The sequence below is a fragment of the Myotis davidii genome, unplaced genomic scaffold (genome assembly GCF_000327345.1).
Source record: "Myotis davidii unplaced genomic scaffold, ASM32734v1 scaffold135, whole genome shotgun sequence".
NCBI lineage: Eukaryota > Metazoa > Chordata > Mammalia > Chiroptera > Vespertilionidae > Myotis > Myotis davidii.
In genome coordinates, this window is record NW_006289813.1 from 6,142,514 (window position 1) to 6,163,911 (window position 21,398).

General features: G+C 34.8%; 1 protein-coding gene across 2 annotated transcripts in view; it reads left to right on the forward strand.

Annotated features, from left to right (window-relative positions):
* Nucleotides 1-21,398, forward strand: part of ERCC8 (excision repair cross-complementation group 8) — a 37,572-nt gene that overhangs the window by 5,902 nt on the left and 10,272 nt on the right. The window contains exons 3-10 of one of the 2 annotated variants that reach the window (XM_006762432.2): nucleotides 3,475-3,576; nucleotides 7,742-7,865; nucleotides 10,291-10,372; nucleotides 11,438-11,506; nucleotides 13,038-13,104; nucleotides 16,866-16,966; nucleotides 18,275-18,399; nucleotides 20,341-20,538. In XM_006762432.2, the coding sequence (XP_006762495.2) occupies nucleotides 3,475-3,576; nucleotides 7,742-7,865; nucleotides 10,291-10,372; nucleotides 11,438-11,506; nucleotides 13,038-13,104; nucleotides 16,866-16,966; nucleotides 18,275-18,399; nucleotides 20,341-20,538 (868 nt within the window). The remainder of the gene's footprint in view (nucleotides 1-3,474; nucleotides 3,577-7,741; nucleotides 7,866-10,290; nucleotides 10,373-11,437; nucleotides 11,507-13,037; nucleotides 13,105-16,865; nucleotides 16,967-18,274; nucleotides 18,400-20,340; nucleotides 20,539-21,398) is intronic. The other variant, XM_015563077.1, reaches the window with a different exon arrangement.

The following is a 21,398-nucleotide window of genomic DNA, read 5'->3' on the forward strand; positions in this document are numbered from 1 at the left end:
GGATACACAAATCTGGTAAAGAAGTATTTATTTCCAAAGTTAGGAGTTATTTTAAGACATCAGCCTAAAAATAACATTTTAATAGGTGCAACTGCGTAGAGTACATTTGCATGTCATTCTGTAAATCTCGACTTTTCTTGTATACCGTCTCAATTCTTATAATTACTTTTATTCCTCTTTAATACCAGGTTACCTTTTCCATATAAAAACATAAAGCTGTATCTCTTACTGGGTTTACTCTATTACATAATAATAATCTTACTGTAAAATAATGTCCGTACCATTGTGTAGTTCAAGTACAGTCAATTCCGATAATGGTTCAGTTTTTTCATCCAATTACTGGAATCAAGCTTTTGGAAGTCATTCTAGCAAAGATGAAATATTTGGCATTATTGTAAATACCATTTAAATTCAGTTTAAGAATTCAACTTTAAAAACATTTATTTTTGTTGTTATAATACATGTAGTGCTGTGATTTAAAAAAATGCATTTCACAAAGCTCAAATATAAAGCATAAAGGTTTTTGAAATTGGTTGTGGAACACATGTAACTCACAGCTGTATCCAAATAAGCTGTAACACTTTATCAATCAAACTAAAAGTTGTAGATAAACGTTGTAAATATTTCTGTATAGACATAGAGTAAAAACTACAAAATGTAATGAAGCTAACGAATAAAAAAACAACTATTTGCCCACCGTCAGTTGGACTTTAGAACTCTTTGATCAAAGAATTCTGAAGAACTGCTTTTAAATTAACCTAATTGTTCTACAAATTGGTATTGACTTTTTCTTAAAACAAGCCTGTAAATTGGTGCTACTTAAAACATGCTGCTATTTCATGAACCCTTTGTAACTGGTTCATCACAAGATAAGGAGCTTGTACCAGAATGTACATCTACTATGTCACTAAGCACACAGATTAGATGAGCTGAGATTTTTTTGTAGCAAGACTTTCTCAGTGAAGAAAGTGTGTTCATTTCTGGCACAAACTGTTTATGGACAAGTACTTTAAATAGCAAAGAAGTATCCTCACAAACCAACGTGTGAATGAGTGGGAGTAAACTGATACATGTAACTGCAAGATCTGTGTGGCATCAGCATGTATACCAGGGAAGGCAATTAAAAGCATTGGGGCATCAGATAGACCTGATAGCTCTAACATAACCAGCAGTCAGTTGAAAACTCAGCAAGTCAGTTTGACTAAGCAGCTGAAAGTGGGAGAGGATGGCATATTCTGATTGTTCAAGGGGTTCACAGTAAGACCTGTGGAGCTGGAGCGTCTCGGCCTTATATCTCTTTAGCTAATCAAATCCAGATCCCCTGTAGGACAGAACCCTATATTGAGGAAAACTACTGGAATAGAATCCAAATTAAGTAATATAGGGACACTAGAACAAAGGAAAAAGATGGCCAAGATAAATGTGGGAGAGGTAACAAACCAGGAAATCTCTGAAAACAAGCTGTCATATTTTGAGCATCTTACAAAAAAGAAGAAAATGCTCTAGAAGTAGAAAATAGAAATATTCTAAACCAAGTCTCCCTTCTAAAAGTTTGAGAAAATATTATGTAAAAATGAGAAAAGAACAGATTAAAGTCAAATTACATACAAAATTATTATAAGAACAAAGACAGTAAGTAAATGTTATGTACCAATAGACCACACAGTTGTGCCAGAAAGATATGCTAATAAAGTAATGAGAACTTTAACCTAATATTTCAAAACTAAAAGTCATTTTCAAAAGATACAGTATATGAAAGAATAACATAAGTTATAATTAGAAAAACTCAGAAATGAGATGATCAGATTCAAGAAAAAATTAGAAATAAAAGAAAAATGTTTCAGAATTGAAGAGTAAAGCATAAGGAACACAAGCAAATAAATACAAGATATAATGCCTTAGGTGAAGTTGGAAAGAAGGAGAAATCCTATATAATAAAACCTGAAAATGCAAATCGACTGAATGGTGGAATGACTGGTTGCTATGATGCGCACTGACCACCAGGGGGCAGACACTTAATGCAGGAGCTGCCCCCTGGTGGTCAGTGCACTCCCACAGGGGGAGTTCCGCTCTGCCAGAATCCCGGCTCATGGTGGCAAATGCAGCGGAGGTGGCAGGAGCCTTTCCGGCCTCTGCGGCAGTGCTAAGGACCCCTCCCCTCTTCCAGTGCACGAATGTCGTACACCAGGCCTCTAGTATTAAGTAAAAAAGAAATGGAGGCCTAGAGTGGCAAGGTGTGGGATGGAGGGGGTTAATGGGAAAAAAGGAGGACATCTGTAATATTTTCAACAATAAAGATAAATTTAAAAAAGAAAGAAATGGAGAAAGGAAAAGGATTTGAAAGATAGAGACATATATAGATGACAGGCCAAGGAGTTCAACTACATGTACAATTGGAGTTCCTGGAGAAGAGACCCAAAGGAAAAGAACAGAATAAAAACTATAATCCAAGAAGACTTTCCTAGAAGAAATAAGATCTGAAATTACAAGTAAGGGAAAGAAAATTATAATGTTAGCAAATATTTATATATTTTGGGCTTTATCCAAAGAAATGAAGTTTCTTATCTAAGGTGTTTAAGGAGATAAAATGTGAATCAAAGATTTTATATCCAGTCAGATTTTCAAGGGCAAATTGTCACTAACGTACAAGAATTCAGGGAATATGATTCTTGGGAATCTACCAGAGAATAAAATCAGAGAACCAGAATGAATAGTCAGCAACATGAGGATTGATGGTGAGCAATAATATTAGCAAATAGCAATACTTTATATAGATATATAAATTCATAGCTCTGTATCTCTTCCCTACTAGATTTTAAACTCTGGGAATCCAGGAATCATGCCTATCTTGTTCACAGTTGTATTAGCAGAGTGCCTAGCATATTACAGGTCTCAAAGTTGAATGAATTGAGTAAAAATGTTCATAATGGATAGAACCTAACATTTATTGATAACCATTTTTTTTGCCAGGCAATATAAAAGGCACTTTGCCTATTACTTTTATATTTACATCAACTTTATGATTTAGGTGAAACTGTCCCCCTTTTCTAAAATGTTTGAAGTCTGAAACAGGTAAAGTAACTTGCCCAGGATCAGATAGCTAGCTGGCATCAGTAATAATCAGCTAGTCTATCTGATTCCATTTCTATTTAGCACAATTATAATTAGGACATTTACAATTACTTTATAATATTTTACTTTCTAGTAAGAAATAGCTTTTGCTATCATGTTACTACTGTCCCCTCTTTGTGGTATCATAAAGGTAAATTTTAAATGATCACAATGAATCTTTTCATATTCATTCTGCAAATATTAGATTAAGAGAATTTAGTTTATTGAAGTCTAGATTAAGTTTTACTTGATACTTGTGGGCATAATATATGTGGGTTTTTAAAGATCAGTAATTTTCAGAAATATGCAAACATAAATAATTGAACTACATAAAATGATAAATGTTAACTTTTTTATTATTAGCATGTTATCAGGTGGTTCAGATGGTGTGATTGTACTTTATGATCTTGAGAACTCCAGCAGACAACCTTGTTACACATGTAAAGCAGTGTGTTCTGTTGACAGGTGTGTATTAAAAAAGTAATTCATTAATTTATAAAAAGTTGAGTGTTTTTTGCATCAAATGCAAACTATGAAAATAGCAGTCATATGAATGAATGTCTCAAGCAACTTGTTCACATGATGTATTTACTTGGGTATTCCTTGACATCTTCTTAAAAAATAATAACAAATTCAGGTGTAGTTATTTTTAATGAGACTTTCCCAAAACATCATTTTTCAAAGGGATTTTATTTAAAAACTTTTGATTATGTGCTTTTTGAAAAATATATTTTTATTGATTTCAGAGAGGAAGGGAGAGTTAGAGAGAGAGAAACATCAATGATGAGAGAGAATCATTGATCGGCTGCCTCCTCCAGGCTCCACACTGGGGATGGAACCCGCAACCTGGGCATGTGCCCTTGACCGGAATTGAACCTGGGACCCTTCAGTCCGCAGGCCAGTGCTCTATGCACTGAGCCAAACCAGCTAGGGCTTATATGCTTTTTATTCTCTACTTATGTAGCACGCTTCAGTGAGCTATTAGCTTTTAGTACCACTTAGAGTAAGAGTCATTTATGAGTCTCTCAGCTAATTATAAACACAAATTGGATATTTCAGTTGATATTAATAGAAAAAAAAATGGCTAGAAGCAATGAATATACTGGCAATCCCTCACCAAACAGAGATGCACATGCACACACAGCCCTCTTTCCTCTACTTACTTAAAGCTTCCTAACTTAAAAACATACCTCTTTTTGTCTTGAATTTTCTGACTATTCTTTACTGTCTTTCCAGGCTTGTGAGAATTATTTTTAAGGCTTTAATAAAATGTTTTGTGGTTTTATTTTTTTTAATTTTTAAATATATTTTATTGATTTTTTTACAGAGAGGAAGGGAAAGGGATAAAGAGTTAGGAACATTGATGGGAGAGAAACATCAATCAGCTGCCTCTCGCACACCTCCCACCAGGGATGTGCCTGCAACCAAGGCACATACCCTTGACTGGAATCGAACCTGGGACTCTTCATTTTAATAAAATGTTTTATTTGTTCATAATGGTCACTTCTTGTCACCTGTATCTGATCTGATGTTGAAAAGACCTTTGAGTTTACAGAAGGAATAGGTGTTGAGAAAATGCTTTTAAGAGGAAAAAGTCATGAACATTAATATAACAACCACTCTGTATTAAAGGTGTTCCCAAGGCGTTAGAAGAGGTGTGTGAGTCCATGAAATGTTTAAGAGATTTATGATTGTTTCTTGGCTCTGGTGCTTCATTTAGGAAATATAGACTTAGGAAATATTTCTCTGAGCCTCTGATTGTTCTTAAAGGTTTCTGTGAGAAATGAAATGTTATTTAAATGAAATACTATCTTTCAAAAAGCATGCTGGAAACTGTAAAGCCACTGTGTGAATTTAAAGTAATGCAGTTATAGGGAAACTTAGTTCATAGCAAGCTACCATCTAAAATACTCTGAAATGTGGTTTCTTATAAAAATTATACCATTTTATAGTCTTCACTACTTCCAAAAAAATCTAAATTTTTAAGTGTAGAAAAGTCATATTAATTATCTGAGATAACATTTAACATTGTTTAATTTGTTATATAGCAAAATAGTGTGTTATATATACCACATGCTATATAATGTTATTCCATGAAGACGATGATCTGCTTTTCTGGTGTGTAAAGTCAAGTAAATGCTTAGTGTATCAGCCTTTTGCTTTACTTTGGATTCACTCTGTCTTTTAAAGTATAACATAGGCTTATAGTAAGCATCTTTACAAAATGAGTTAAAGTAGCATATTTATATCCAAAGGCTTTATAAACTAACTTTAAAAAATAATTTCAGTAAAAATTGTTGTTGAGTTAATGTGGCTTAGATGGTTTCCTGATATTTATTTTGGCTTTACTTAATGTATTTGTTCTTGAGCACCAAAAAGGCTTTTTTCCTCTACGAAAATTCTTATTAAATGTGAATGAGAATAACAGATCATACATAGTAAGGGAATAATATAATATTTTGTCCTATTTAAAATTGAAAACATTTTTAATTTAAAATATAAATGAGCTTTTATTTGTGATCACCACATTAAAAATTTATTTTGTTTAAAACTGGAATATCTCTTTGTAGATCAAGATTCTTAGGAGTAAATAGAACTTAATTCTGCTTTTCTTAAGCAGAAATTTGTTGGAATATTGGTTAAAAAAGAAATTTATTGGAAAGATAATTAGTTTCTCACATAACTGGCAGGAAGTTGGAAGAATTAAATGTAGAAAATGAGCAAAAGCAAGAGAAACTAGAATAGGGAACACCATCAAGGTTATTTATTCCACAGGAACAATTTAGTTTCTGCTACATGTCACCAACACAGAGTCTAAACTCCACAGCTATGAATAATTGCTAACTATCCCTGGGCTTTGTATTTATTACTGGCTAGTTTTAGAGTCCCAGGCAGGATTGATGAAGTTCAGGACACATGCCCATACCCTTACTGCCACGGGGAAGGAAAAGAGAATGGAGTCCCTTGTTTTCTGTAATAAGAGGCAGGGTCCTGCCTTTCAATAAGACAAAGGGGATTTGCCCAAAACAGGTGGAGTTTGCATACTCATACTCAGCAGCCAAGAAAAGAGCACATTCCATTACAATCCACCCATTTGGCTGTTTAACATCCGCATACACCTTTCTTCCCATGCTTACGCTTTCTTTTTGGGGCGGTGGGGTGAGGGACAAAAGTTCCAGCCTAACCTAATGCACGTATTCACTGTATGACCAAAATGTATCATCCTCTTCCCCAAAGGGTGATGACTCTAAGTCTAATTAGTTACCACATTCAACTCCAGTTCAAGATAATGTCCATTTTCCCACTAGTTTTACATGATCTTGTATCAATAATATGCAACCTCTGGGCTCAATTGTATAGTTAACCTATATAAATTAGTGGAGTTAAGAGAGAGGAAAGAAGGGAAATTAAATTAATGCAGTATATATAAGTATATATACATATGACATAGAAAGAAAGAAAATATGGATAGGCACTATATTCCTTTTATTTTTGTAACTATTTCAAGGCCAGAACTGGCACTTAAGACTTTCCTTCTTCATGTTCTCATTCTTCAGGTAGCACACGAATGTTCAAGGTCCTTAAGCTGGTATTGTGATCCAAACCTTCACCTTAAGGAATCGGAACTCATGCTGGTCCTATCTTCACCCAGTTGCAGTTGTCTTCTGTTAATTTTTATCTTATGGAAAATTTCTAACATATACAAAAGTAGAGTAATATAATGAGCTGCATACCCATCACCCAGCTTAACTACTATCAATTATAACTAATCTTGTTTCATCTCTACCCACACGCTCTGAGAATTGTTTTGAAGCAAATCCAGAATCATATCATTTTATTCATAATTATTTATATCTCTAGAAGATAAAGACTTTATCATCATAACCACAGTATCATTATCTCACACAATACTTTTTTATATTAAATATTCAGTAGGTGTTCAAATGTCCCTCCATTACCTTATGTTTCTTAACAGCCATTTGAATTAAGATTCAGTAAAGTGACACGTATGCTGTGTTGACACTTGCTCAGAGCTTATACTACGTCTTTTAGGACTACACTTCACCCTCACAAGGTGTATTGTAGCTGATATCATAACTGAGTCATCACCTGACCATGCTTCTATGGGTGATGGGTTACATAAGAGTGGTTAATCCCATGGGCATCGCAGTTGCATTTTTTGCCATAGAGTAAGTTCCTTCATCAGAGATATCGTGTGGGGTATCCTGGAAGTATGCGAGGAATTCAACAATTCTAAGCATGATAGTGCTGATAAAATGATAGTGGGAAGAGCAAATCCAAAACTAGAATAGGTTATCTCTTTCAGTAAGGAAAAATCTCTGTCCCCTCCATGAACAGGTCCAGTGTAACTGGCTGATCCCTCCAGGCTACAGTACTGAAATAGGCCTCTCATTTTAAGAGCTTTAGTAGAAAGCAGGCTCCACATCACACTAGGGAAGCCTAAAACTAGAGATGCCTGTACATTCTCTTTCCCCGGACAGCTAGGACAGTCATGTGACCTAGATTTGGCCATTCATATCGTCCTTCCTGAGACTACTATTTGTTAATATAGTATCAGCTCAAACTCACGTAAGTCAGTTACCTCTAAATTTTGGTTGCTGTTTTGTAGATATCATCCTGATGTTCACAAATATAGTGTGGAGACTGTACAGTGGTATCCTCATGACACTGGCATGTTCACCTCAAGCTCATTTGATAAAACTCTGAAAGTATGGGATACAAACACATTACAAGTAAGTATATTAAAACCTTTCCAAATGGCTCTGTAAGATGATGAGGAATTTAATTCTAAATCTTTTTGGTGTGATTATTTGCTAAGAGGTCATGTAATAGATGTGAAAGCACTATAATGATTAAGGAAAATTAGGTTATTTGAGGTCATACTTTGGTGACTAGATGTATAACATTGGGCAACCTATCTGTGTTGCAGTTTCCTCATCTGTAAATGTGGACAATGATTGTTCCTTATAGAATGGTCATTAAGATTAAATAGGTCAATATTGTAAAGAAACTAGATCAGTGTCTAGCATATAGTAAGTGCTCAAAAGCCATTAGCTATTATCTTTATTATTTGAAACTACTATGGTCTTGTGGTAAAAAGAAGGAAATTGGACTCATCTCCTATTGACCTAAAAACATAAAGGAAAAGAAAATTGTTAATATTATAGCTTAGTAAAGGTCAACAATAGATAATAGTTTTCACGATATTTGGTCAAATTTATATTTCTAGTGTTAATCTTTACCCTGCACTCTAGTCCCATATTTCTCTACCTCTCTACAGAACCTCTGCTCCAATTTAACGTGTTACAAATTGATCACTCCTCACTTCCATTTAGTCCTCAAATCTTAGCAATCTTTCTTCTAATTCTCATATTTCTCTTTCTCTCACCATTATCGTATATCTAGACTACTACTAAAAACTGGTAAATGGTTTCCCTGCATTTTTCTTCCCACATTTTCCATGGTAAGTTCTAACTCAGAATTAATCTGTATATATAAAAAGCCAGAGACTGTAACGCCATCATGACCATAACGATCTAATGACTGGTCGCTATGACACCCACTGTGGCCAGCAGACCGGCCTGATCCGGGCCGGATTGCCCCCAATACCCTAATCAGGGCAGCCAGACTCCCATCAATCAGTGGCAATGGCGACTGGCAAGCGGGCGGAAGGCAGACCTCTTGGTCCCTCCCCACAGCCCTCAGGCTCTGATCGATAGGTGGCGGGGCGGAACTGGGGACTCACAAACGGGCAGAACATGGCCCTGATCACAGGCTAGGCCCTAACTGCACACAATTTCGTGCGCTGGGCCACTAGTCTTATTATAAAACAGTCATCCTGTCTTCACCCAAACCCACTACTGTCTCCCATTGTTTAAATTCAGCCTGACATTCTAAGTTTTCAATAACCTCACCCCTACTCTCTCAAACTTAGCTTCTACCTCTTTTCCCATAAATGACTTACTGCCACTAAATTGATCTCTTTTTGCCTTTTGAGCTTATCTTGACTGTGTTGTACTCCCTGTCTCAAGTCCCCTTCCCTAGGCAACTTTTTCCTTCTCTTACTTGTCTTATAACTGGAAATTTATACCCTATGACCAACATCTTCCCATTTTTCCCACTTCCTAACCCCTGGTAACCACTATTTTATTCCGTTTCTATTGGTTTGGCTTTCTTAGGTTCCACATATAAGAGAAATCAACTGGTATTTGTTTTACTCTGACATATTTCACTTAGCATAACGCCCCCAAGGTCCATCTATCTTTCACAAATGTCAGGATTTCCTTCTTTCTTGTGGCGGAATAATATTTCTATATGTCTATTAAATAAAGCTGCAATGCACATGGGATGCATATATCTTTTCAAATTAGTGTTTTTGTCTTCTTTGGATGAATATCCAGGAGTGGAATTGCCAGATCATATGGTAGATCTATTTTTAACTTTTTGAGTAATTTCCATACTGTTTTCCATAATGGCTGCACCAAGAGTGGACAAGGATTCTCTTTTCTTCACATCCTTGCCAACATTGTTACTTCTTGTTTTTGATAATAGTTTATTTTATCTAAAAGTTATGAGGTGATACCTCATTGGGGTCTTGGTTTGCATTTCCCTGTTGCTTAGGGATATGCACATGGAAAGGTGTTCAACATCCCTAAGCAGCCGAAACCTGGGCATGTGCCCTAACCAGGAATCAAACTGGCAACCTTTCAGTTCATGGGTCACTGTTTAACCACTGAGCAACACTGGCTGGGCTGAAATGTATGATTTTAAAGGAGGAGCAGCTGTAGGTGATAAGAGTGTCCTGAGTGTAGTAGCCACGGTTGCATGGAAGTGAGAAGCAGAGTGCTGGTTAGATCATGTGTGTAGATGCTGAAGTCCCAGGATGGAAGAGAGAAAGATGATGAGCCAGGCTGTCTTTAATCTTAATCTCTGGGATTTGTTAGAGAAAAACTATTTCTCACAAAAGGGAAAAAAGTGTTAAAAATAACAGGATTTAAAAGTATCAGGTTTTTGAGGGTATTAACATTACTATATTTAAGTCATAAATTACTAAGTCAGTTTAAAAATTGCTAGTAATGTGAAAATAAGTAAATAAGGGATTTGTTGCTTTTGTGACTGTAATTAGAATACACTTTTAAAATGTCTTTTGATTATCAGACTGCAGATATATTTAATTTTGAAGAAACAGTTTATAGTCATCATATGTCTCCAGTTGCCACGCAGCACTGCTTGGTAGCAGGTTTGTACATTTACTCTCTTGTTTTGTAACATTTTGAAAACTGTCTCCGTTTTCATTTCTAGTTAGTTTTGACATAGACATTTTAACTCAGATGGAGATTACAATTCTTTAAAGAAAAAAAACCCAAAAAGACAGGTGTGTGCTACTCTTCATATTCAGCTTAACAGATATTGTGCAAGTCAGGCACTGTGCTAGTGGGTAGGATTCAAAGGTTAATTAAGAAGACACCTTTCTGTTCCCAAAGAATCGCTTTTATACCACTGAGTTTTAAAGATTTTACATGAACAAAATTTGGCAACTTTTTCAATTCAACACAATAAAATAAGGAAATTATTTCCTTTTCTCTAATATTGTGTGATTCAAATTAAACATCCATTTTTATGGAAGTACCTGCAACAACAATTTCCATGTACGTGGAAGAAAAATTGTTTTTCTGTTATCAGGTCAGTTCCCCGTAATTTAATTATTCTCTGGCACTACATGAATCTCCAGACATCAGCTAGCTACTTCACCTAAAGAGAAGAGATGGGCATTAAATTATCTTTGAGGTCCACTCAATCTGTGTCCAGAGTTTCTGGAATCTATTACTAGAGATTGGAAATACTTCATTATCACAGAAAAACTGAGTTTTTAAAATAATTTGAGGTGATAAAATAGTATAGAATTATATACCACATTGTACCAATACAGATTTCCTGGATTTGATATTATACTCTAGTTACCTAAAATATAACCATTGGGGGAACCTGATTGAAGGGTACACAAGGGCCTCTCTGTACTATCTTTGCAACTTCCTGTGAACAAAAATAATTATTTCTATGTTTAATGTTAAATAATAATGCAATAATAAAATTGTCTTAGTACTAAAATATAACTACCATTAAAATAAGTTTTCTAATTATAAACATTAGAAATTATTTGAAGTATATCTTTAACATTTTCATATTTCTGTATGGATGTAGTCCATACAGAAAATGTCATAATTCATAATGGTAGTTTATATCTTCCTTTTGATGATGATTTATAATAAAATTATCTTAAACCATTTCTGTTTTTGTTTTACAGTTGGTACTAGAGCACCCAAAGTACAACTTTGTGACTTAAAGTCTGGATCCTGTTGCCACATTCTACAGGGTATTTTTTATTTGTAACAACTACTCTGAGTAAACCATTCAATAAAAAGAAACATTACTAACAATGTATTCTTTGTAAGTGACATGACTGATGTATTTTGTGCTAGTTGTTAAAAGTCAACAGGGAAATAAAGATCCTTCTGTGCATTATTCTTATAAAACTGAACTATTGAAGAGACATTTATATGAACAATGGCCATAGGGGAGCTCAAAGGTTATGGAAGGTCTAACTCAAAACCTTGTGCTATTTCTACCTGTGGAAAAATAAACTACTTACGAAATTTACATGAGTACATTTCTCTCATGAACATAGTCTAATATTGTTCTGGCTGAGTAAAGGTTCTTAAAATTTAGGTGCTTTTTTTATTCCTCAGTAAAAATATGTTAGAAAAAGATATTGAAATAATACTTTGGTAAAGGTATATGAAATTATTTTTGCTACTTTTAAAAATCAGCATTAGATCATCTAATTCTAAACAATGAAAATATGGGGTGTAATTCAGAAATATACATCTTTATTCATCTCTGAGAAACACATAATAAATATGTAAGAAAAACTTGGTGAAATAGATAACATTTGTTTTATATTATGAATTTCTTTTTAATATAAGCGAGGTAGATTAAAATAACTGATTTGAATAGTTCAGTTAGGTAAAAATGCATTAAAATGCAGAAATCACTTATCCTATGAACTTATCACTTCTGTTTTCTGGAAAAAACTTTTATACAAATGTTTTTTTATAATCATGAATTAAAAATAATTTTTTCTGTCATAACTTTCTGAGAAGTTAGAAACATTTTTATTGTTTAGAATGTTTATTTTTGGTTTGTTTAGTGGCTCTTACTATAGAGATAAATAAGTGACCTTGAGCTATATCACCAATGATAGATTGAGTTGTTAGGCCAACACCTGTATTTAAAAAGGAAGACTCACTTGCTCTGCCTGTTCTTTCCAAAGCAAAATCAGGCCTTTTTAAATAAAATACCATATGTAAGAAATGGCCCACAGACTTCATATTAATACAGAACATCCCCCCAAAAATGTCTATACACTGTAACAGCTTATAGCTCAATTTTGAAAATGAAATATATTTTAATAAATGCTGCCTTCATAATTACTCAAAGTGTATGTATACATATTTTGGAACACCCTATATTTAAACAATTATTATAAAAGTGAAAAAATGATTATATCAATTTATCTTTAATACTTAGTCTTCACATTCTTTTTTTTTTTAATATAGTTTATTGATTTTTTATAGAGAGGAAGGGAGAGGGATAGAGAGTTAGAAACATCCATGAAAGAGAAACATTGATCAGCTGCCTCCTGCACACCCACTACTGGGTATGTGCCCGCAATCAAGGTACATGCCTTTGACCGGAATCGAACCTGGGACTCCTCAGTCCACAGGCCGACACTCTATCCACTGAGCCAAACTGGTCAGGGCAGTCTTCACTTTCTTCAGAATCAAAATTAACTGCACTGTATCTTTTGATTTTTTTAAGACTTTTCATACAGTTTGTATTTGCAGGTCACAGACAAGAAATTTTGGCAGTTTCCTGGTCACCACGTTACGATTATATTTTGGCAACTGCAAGGTAAATTGCAAATTATTTGGTTTTGAAATTAATAATTAATAAGCATTTCTAGAAGACTATCTATGTAAGATGTGTGTTTGTTTAGTTATTAGGTCCTTAAAAGTAAAATCATAGAGTTACAGATATTAATTCGTATCACTGAAAGAAATCTTCCTTTTCATAAAAGCTATCCTGTCTATCCGTTTTGAAGGTGCTCATCTTTAAAATAAGAGAACACAAGAGAATCAGTGTAGCAGTTCAAATCTAGTACTGCTGGAAAAATAGGAAAACAACTGTATTGTGTCATTTTTGCATATAAAAGTAGTAGCACTGTTAATTTAAAAATAGCATTTTTATTCATTTTTTTATCCAGAATTATTTTGAATCTGATTCAACACATCCATCCATTCATTTATTCAATTTACTAATATTTAAAGATGTCTACCATGTGCCAAGCATTGTGCTAGGGACACAGAGTTAACTAAGGTATAATCCCTTCAAGAAGCTAATAGTCTAATGAGGAGTAGTCAGAAAAATCAGCAATTACACAACATCCTGAAAAATGTTTTCATAGAGTTAAGTCTCTGAGAGATGTAATATGGGAAAAGAGAGCAGAAGCACTTAACTCTTGAGAGGACCAAGGCATTTGGGGGGTTTTGTTTGTTGGAGGGAAGACTCTTATGTATTTATTATTGATTGATTTTTTTACAGAGAGGAATGGAGAGGGAGGATAGAGAGTTAGAAACATCGATGAGAGAGAAACATCGATCAGCTGCCTCCTGCACACCCCCTACTGGGGATGTGCCCGCAACCAAGGTACATGCCCTTGACTGGAATCGAACCCAGGACCCTTCAGTCCTCAGGCCGACACTCTGTCCACTGAGCCAAAATGGTCAGGGCGACTCATGTATTTAAATGCTGAGAGAAAGTACCAGTCGAGAGGAATTGGTGAAGAAATGGAGGGAAGGTTGTTACATCAAGACCTTAAACAGATTCAAGAGGGTTGTATCAAGGGTCCAGGTATAAAGAGGACACTTATTTGACGCATGAAGGGCATTGTGAGACTAAATAGAAGGAGGAATACAGTTAAATTTGTGACTTTGCATAGAGCTCAAGAAATGCGAGCCCAGTGGCCTCTGTGGTTTTTAAGTGGAGTAGAACTTCATGTCAGCCATTGAAAATACCGGAATGGGGATGCAATTTTAAGGGAAAGTAATAAAGATTTAGATTAACAGTTTTAACAGTTGGGGTTAGAGGTCTAGTTTGGGCCACATAGGAATGCGGGGTGGGCAGTGTTGTGTGTGTAGTTGAAGGTGTAGATCACAGATCTACTAAGCCACAGAAATCAAAACATTAAATGACACAGACTTAACAATTGTGTGAAAAAAATGTGAAAGTCATGGGTATAAGGAAGGAAATAAAATCACAGAAAAGCTTATTGGAGTAGATCAGAGACCTAATGAGATAGATGTATGTATGTCAGAGTAAGAAAATTAAAAAACTGAAGGGATAGGAAATAGTTGTCAAAGATTTTGATATAGACATTTAGTAAAACTTTTGCAGAATAATTATTACAAAAGCTATTCAGATAATTTTTATAAAGATATGTATCTGGATTTTTATAAAGCTGCTAGCACCCCCTCTCTGTCACAGATCAGTCCCAAAACACTATTTGTTACTAGTTTACAGAATGTGATGTTGAAATTTCCAATTTCTGAAGTTGAATGCTTAAGAGGGTGGCTAAACAGGTGTTAAGGTGAGGAGCTAGGTCAGGGGTGGGCAAACTTTTTGACTCGAGGGCCACAATGGGTTCTTAAACTGGACCGGAGGGCCGGAACAAAAGCATGGATGGAGTGTTTGTGTGAACTAATGTAAATTCAAAGTAAATATCATTACATAAAAGGGTACGGTCTTTTTTTTTTTCGTTTTATTCATTTCAAACGGGCCGGATCCGGCCCGCGGGCCATAGTTTGCCCACGGCTGAGCTAGGTGCTGGTGGGATCCATGCTAGGGTTTTCCTCAAATCACAGGGAGGCTAAGAGACATCAGTTCTCAGAGTACCCTCGGAATTTGAATCAGTACCAGAATGGATTTAGTAATCCATGTCAGATAGCTCTAAATCTAAACTGTTTCAGAAGAGACTTAAATCCTCTTACTCATCTCATTGCATACGTTTTCCCCAGCTAGAAAAACATAAAACCAACTTGAGAATGGAAAACTAGGTTTTTGCTGACTCTTTTGATTGGCTAGGTTTGATAGTGATCTGTGAAATGAATCACAAATTTATAAAATGCAATGCAATGGGCCTGGATAAACCCAATGGAATATTGTTGAAGTCTTTATGAGGACTGAAAGTAGGTGTTGAACTGATTAATAAATGTATATATATCTTTTTTTCCCCATTGATTTCTAGAGATAGTGGAAGGGAGGGAAGAAGGGTAGAGAGAGAGAGAAACATTGATGTGAGCTGAACACATTGATTGGTTGCCTCCCACATGCCTTTACACAGGATGGGGAACTTGCAATCAAAGTACATGCTGTTGACCAGGAATTGAACCTGAGACCCTTCTGCCTGCAGGCAGATGCTCTAACCACTGAGCAGATGGGCTGGAGTAAATATTTTCTTTAGGAGTAGTTTAGAAGCTGAAATTAATAAACCATGGTTTTGCCTTCCTTTTCTCTTCCTTGAAATAAAATGAAAATAAATATCTAATTTCTAGAAGACATTAAATTTAGTTCTTATATATTGGGCAAAGATTAATTTGATACAGGAAACCAAATAAAAATATTTTGCTCTTATTCACTTTATTCTTATTTTTATCATATAAAATTAAAAGCCCAGCCCTAGCTGGTTTGGCTCAGTGGATAGAGCGCCAGCCTACAGACTGAAGGGTCCCAAGTTCAATTCTGGTCAAGGGCACATGCCTGGAATGCGAGCATGATCCCCTGTAGGGGGCATTCAAGAGGCAGCTGATCAATGATTCTCTCTCATCATTGATGTTTCTATCTCTCTCCCCTCCCTTCCTCTCTGAAATCAATAAAAATATATTTAAAATCAATAAATTAATTAATTAAATTAAAAGCCCACCAAATTCATGCCAAATGAATTCTTAAGCAAAGTGAAATTAGTTAACTGCTTGATTATCTAGACAACATCCTATCTAATAATAGACAAACATGGTATGACCAGGGGAGACGGGGCAGACACCACGGGATTGGGTGTACCATCTGCCACCAGGGGAGCGGGCCTAAGCCAGCAGGTGGTTATCTCCCGAGGGGTGCCCCTTTACATCCCCTTTTCAGCACCCCAGGAGTAATGCTGCGCCGCATGCCTCTGCCAGCCCCAGCTCGGTATCCGGGCCTGTTGTGTGTGGGGCGGGGTGGGCGGCAGTGCAACGCACTTCTAGTTTGAATAATAAACAATAGTAAGACTGTAGTGACAAACTTGCTTAAGCAACAAGCTCTAAACCTTATCTAGTCCTTGAGAAGAAAGATGTTCCTGTCATTAGAAAAGAAGAAATAAAGAAATTTAAAAAATAAAATAAAATGAAAAGCAGCAGAATTCTGTCCTTGTGATCTAAAAAGGTTTATCTTTTTTTTCTTATTTTTTACTTCTTTGTGCTCCTATTGACTATTGAATGTTTGCTAATAAGGCAAAAGTACAATAACCCAAATGTACAAAAAGGCTAAGATCTCTATGTGCCATAATACTGGAAAGGTAGGTGAAGAGTACAGTCACTATTCTAGTTATGTATGTCACTGTCACATTTATCTCTTCTCAGTGCGGACAGTAGAGTAAAATTATGGGATGTGAGGAAAGCATCAGGATGTTTGATTACTCTTGATCAGCATAATGGGGAAAAGTCACAAGCTGTTGAATCAGGTAATGAAGAATGCACTAATATGAAATATAACAATGATAGCATTCTTATATTGAAAATAATAATAATAACTATTATTATTATTGAAAATTTTGAATATAACAGATACTAAATGTATATTGACAAATGGAAAATTTTGTGATTTTTTTAAAAAAGGCATTCATATTAAATCAATTTCTTAATTAAAATAAATTATTGCTGTCTTTCTTCAAAGTACAAGTTAGTATGGCATTTCATCCATCCCTGAATTTTCAAGTGTAAAAACTTTTCTGGATTAATTTGTTACCTTTTTTTTTCTTTCCAATTACACTAATACAAATTCAGTGCCACTTAGGAAGTTCTAATAAATTAAAGTAGTAGTAATAGTTAATGGCCATTGTGTCAAAACAAAATTTGCAAGTTGTGTTAAATGTGTCAGCTGCAATCCAGGTGATAAAGTACCTCAATTGCATTTTTACAATAGAATTTCATTTTTGTGTAGGTTAAAATTTTGATTCAGAATTAATTCTGGACCAGAAATAATTGGGATGAAATATATAAAATCTTTCATTGTTTTCATAATCTATTTACTTAAATTAATCAGGCTATTGAGAATTATGCTTTCTCAAAGTTGTTTATTTTGAAAGTAATATAAATTTTGATTGTGAGATTAGAACAGTTATCTTCAGTTAAAGTTTTTTAAATAGGAAATACTAGTATTAATGATTTTTAATAGTCCTTGGGATGATTTTTAGATTAAAAATGGAAATAGTATATAAGAATTTTGAAAGGTGTTTAAATTTTTTGTGTTAAACTATGTATTTGAGTTTTATAAGACAGCTTAAATACCTTTTATATGTATTTTTAAAATTAATTTCAGAAAGGCAGAGAAGGGGAGAGAGAGATAGAAACATCAATGATAGAGAATCATTGATCAGCTGCCTCCTTCATGGCCCCTACTAGGGATTGAGCCTGTAACCCGGACATGTGCCTAGACCAAGAATCAAGCCGTGACCCCCTGGTTCATAGGTCGACACTCAACCATTGAGCCACGGCAGCTGGGCCCACAGCTTACTCTTTGAAGACAAATATATTTGGCAAGATTTTTTTCCATTTGACTTTTTAGTTTTCCTCTATTTTTATGGTTCTAATTTTTATAGTTTACCATATTCAAATAATCACAGGGATGATGAATGTTAAATATAATCAACTGATGTATTTTAAGTAATTCAGATAGTTGTCCTTTAATGTGTTTAAATAAGTAGGTCATCAGGCGTTAAATATGTGCTGAATACAAGAACAGATAAACTGAATTGTATTTTTCATTGCAGCAAACACTGCTCATAATGGGAAAGTTAATGGCTTATGTTTTACAAGTGATGGGCTTCACCTGCTGACTATTGGTACTGATAATCGAATGAGGCTCTGGAATAGTTCCAATGGAGAAAACACACTAGTAAGGAATTTTAAAAACTTCCACCTTTTGAATATAAATTAAAGAAATGGATCTGTGTCATACACCACTTGATTTTTTTCCCCGTCGATTTAACTCTGTTTCTTGTCTAACTCTATTTCTTACCTCTGAATCACAGCTTCTTGTTTTCAATTATTTATTATTTAATGTATTACATAAGTCTCCTTTTCCACCCCCATTGACCTCTCCCTGGCCGTCCCCAACCCCCAGCACATGCCCTCACCCCCCCACCAACCCCCTGTCTGTTTCCATTGGTTATGTCCATATGCACGCATACAAGTCCTTTGGTTGATCTCTTACCCCTTCACCCCCTACCTTCCCTCATAAGTTGGACAGCTAGTTTGATGCTTCTGTGACTCTGGTTCTATTTTTGTTCATCAGTTTATGTTGTTCATTATATTCCACAAATGAGTGAGATCATGTGATATTTTTCTTTCTCTGACTGGCTTATTTCACTTAGCATAATGCTCTCCAGTTCCATCCATGCTGCTGCAAATGGTAAGAATTCCTCCTTTTTTATAGCAGCATAGTATTCCATGGTGTAGATGTACCACAGTTTTCTAATCTACTCATTTGCTGATGGGCACTTAGGCTGTTTCCAAATCTTAGCTATTGTAAATTGTGCTACTATGAATATAGGGGTGCATATATCCTTTCTGTTTGTTCATTCATATTGTTCTTTAGATGAAATCACATGGTATTTGTCTTTTTCTGACTTATTTCACTTAGCATAATATCCTCGGGGTCCATGCTGTAGCAAATCACATAGGGATCTTGTTAAAATAAAGATTCTAGTTCAGTAGGATTGGGATAGGGCCGAGAATTCTGCATTTCTATTTTCTGCATAATTTTCATAATTATCATTTTTAATTGCTATATAAACTATAGAATTCATGTAACATTACTAGAAATTTACATATAATCTCAGTTATTTTGCCATTTGAATTAATGCTGCATTGAATTCCTCTTGGCATACAGCTTTCTGCTGTTTATTTCCCTAAGATAAATTCCTAGGAGTAGTTACTAGGTTAAGGAATAAGAATATCTTTGTTGTTTAATGGGCACAGAGTTTCAGTTTTGTAAAATGAAAAGACTTGTGAACACTGATGGTCGTGATGGTTGTACAGTTGTTAATGTGCTTAATGTCAATGAACTACACACTTAAATATGATTAAGATTGCAAATTTTATGTTATATATATTTTACCATAATTTAAAATGTTTTAAAATAAAAGGTTATTTCCCACCAAGTACAGTATCTTTGTATTTTTGTTGCATAATAAACCATTTGACCTTTAGAAGAAATGCCCAAATTAAGTGCCTCCATGTTTACCTCCCTTATACCCATATTGAGTGTCTTATGGTTTCTTAAAATGTTTCCTAAATTGTTGAGAACTCTTTTTCTTCTTCTTTTTTTTAATCCTCACACAAGGATATTTTTTCCCACTGATTTTTAGAGACAGTGGAAGGGAGAGGGAGAGACAGAGAGAAACACCAACATGAGAGAGACATATCGGTTGGTTGCCTCCCACATGCTCCCGACCAGGGCCGGGATCCTGCAACCAAGGTGCATGCCCTTGACCGGAATCAAACCCAGGACCCTTCAGTCCACAGTCTGATGCTCTATCCACTGAGCCAAACCAGCTAGGGTGAGAATTATTCTTTAAGGATGCCTTAATTGTCTTTTTATTTCTATCAAGGTTGAAATGTGAACATTTTTTGTGGGGTTTTTTACTATTTGTATTTCCTTCTTTGAAATGTACATTTATGTCATTGGCCCTTATTTATATTAGGGCATTGGTCATTTTCTTTAGATATGTAAGAACCCTTTTATAGTATATTCTAATATTTCAAGTAAATATTTCTAGTCTTTATCTTTTTAATTCAGATTTAAGAAGTAACTTTGTGATTTTACATCCCACAGGTGAATTACGGAAAAGTTTATAATGACAGTAGGAAAGGATTGAAATTCGCCGTCTCCTGTGGCTGCAGTTCAGAATTTGTTTTTGTACCATATGGTAGCACCATTGCTGTTTATACAATTTACTCAGGAGAACAGATAACTATGCTTAAGGGACATTATAAAAGTGTTGACTGCTGTGTATTTCAGTCTAATTTCCAGGTAAGAATGATACCAATGGGAATTTAAAATATTCAGGTAGTTACTTTGCCAGACTCGTTGTATATAAAATGTATATGTGTGTGTGTGTGTGTATATATATATCAGAATAAATTATAATTTAATTATGAGGAATTATATTTTTAATTCACATTTGAGTTAGGGTTCATTAATAAAGGCTAATATAGAATATATTTTTAGGTAGTATAGGATGTATACTCAACAGCTTCATTGAGATAAATTCTTTCTTTTGCATATGGGCTCCATTTATTTAGAAAACCTCGGGCAAATTAAAATAAATTCTTGCAAACAATATTTTTGGGAAAATAGAATATATGTGTCTAATCTCAAAATGCAGTTTGTGTATCTTGATTTATGTATGTATGAGTCTGTGTCAGATTTTGTTTATTTCTTCCTTATTTTCTGCCAATAGCTAATAAGTTTGCTTTTGAGTTAATGCAACTTATATAATTTCTTAAATACATATCTATAACTGTTAGTTTAACATCTTGACCTTTCTCTTTCATCTCACCCTTGGAGTGGATTGATTTTTCAGAGAACATTTACAGAAATTACTTCATGTACTTTTTTAAATGAGTCTAATATAGCAAGAGTGTTTGTATTTACCCTGTTTTGTAGAAGAGGAAAATGAGGCTCATGAAAGTTAAATACTGATAGAATGAAAATTACGGAATATTAGAGCTAGGAGTGACTTAAGTGCCACCCAATGGAGCTCTTACTCATTTATCAGTACTGATTAATTTGTGCCTGACACTATGCTGTAAGATATATGGGGCTGATTTTTCAGCCAGCATGCATCATTATGGCAATACCCATTATTAAAATATTCAAATACATGTCCT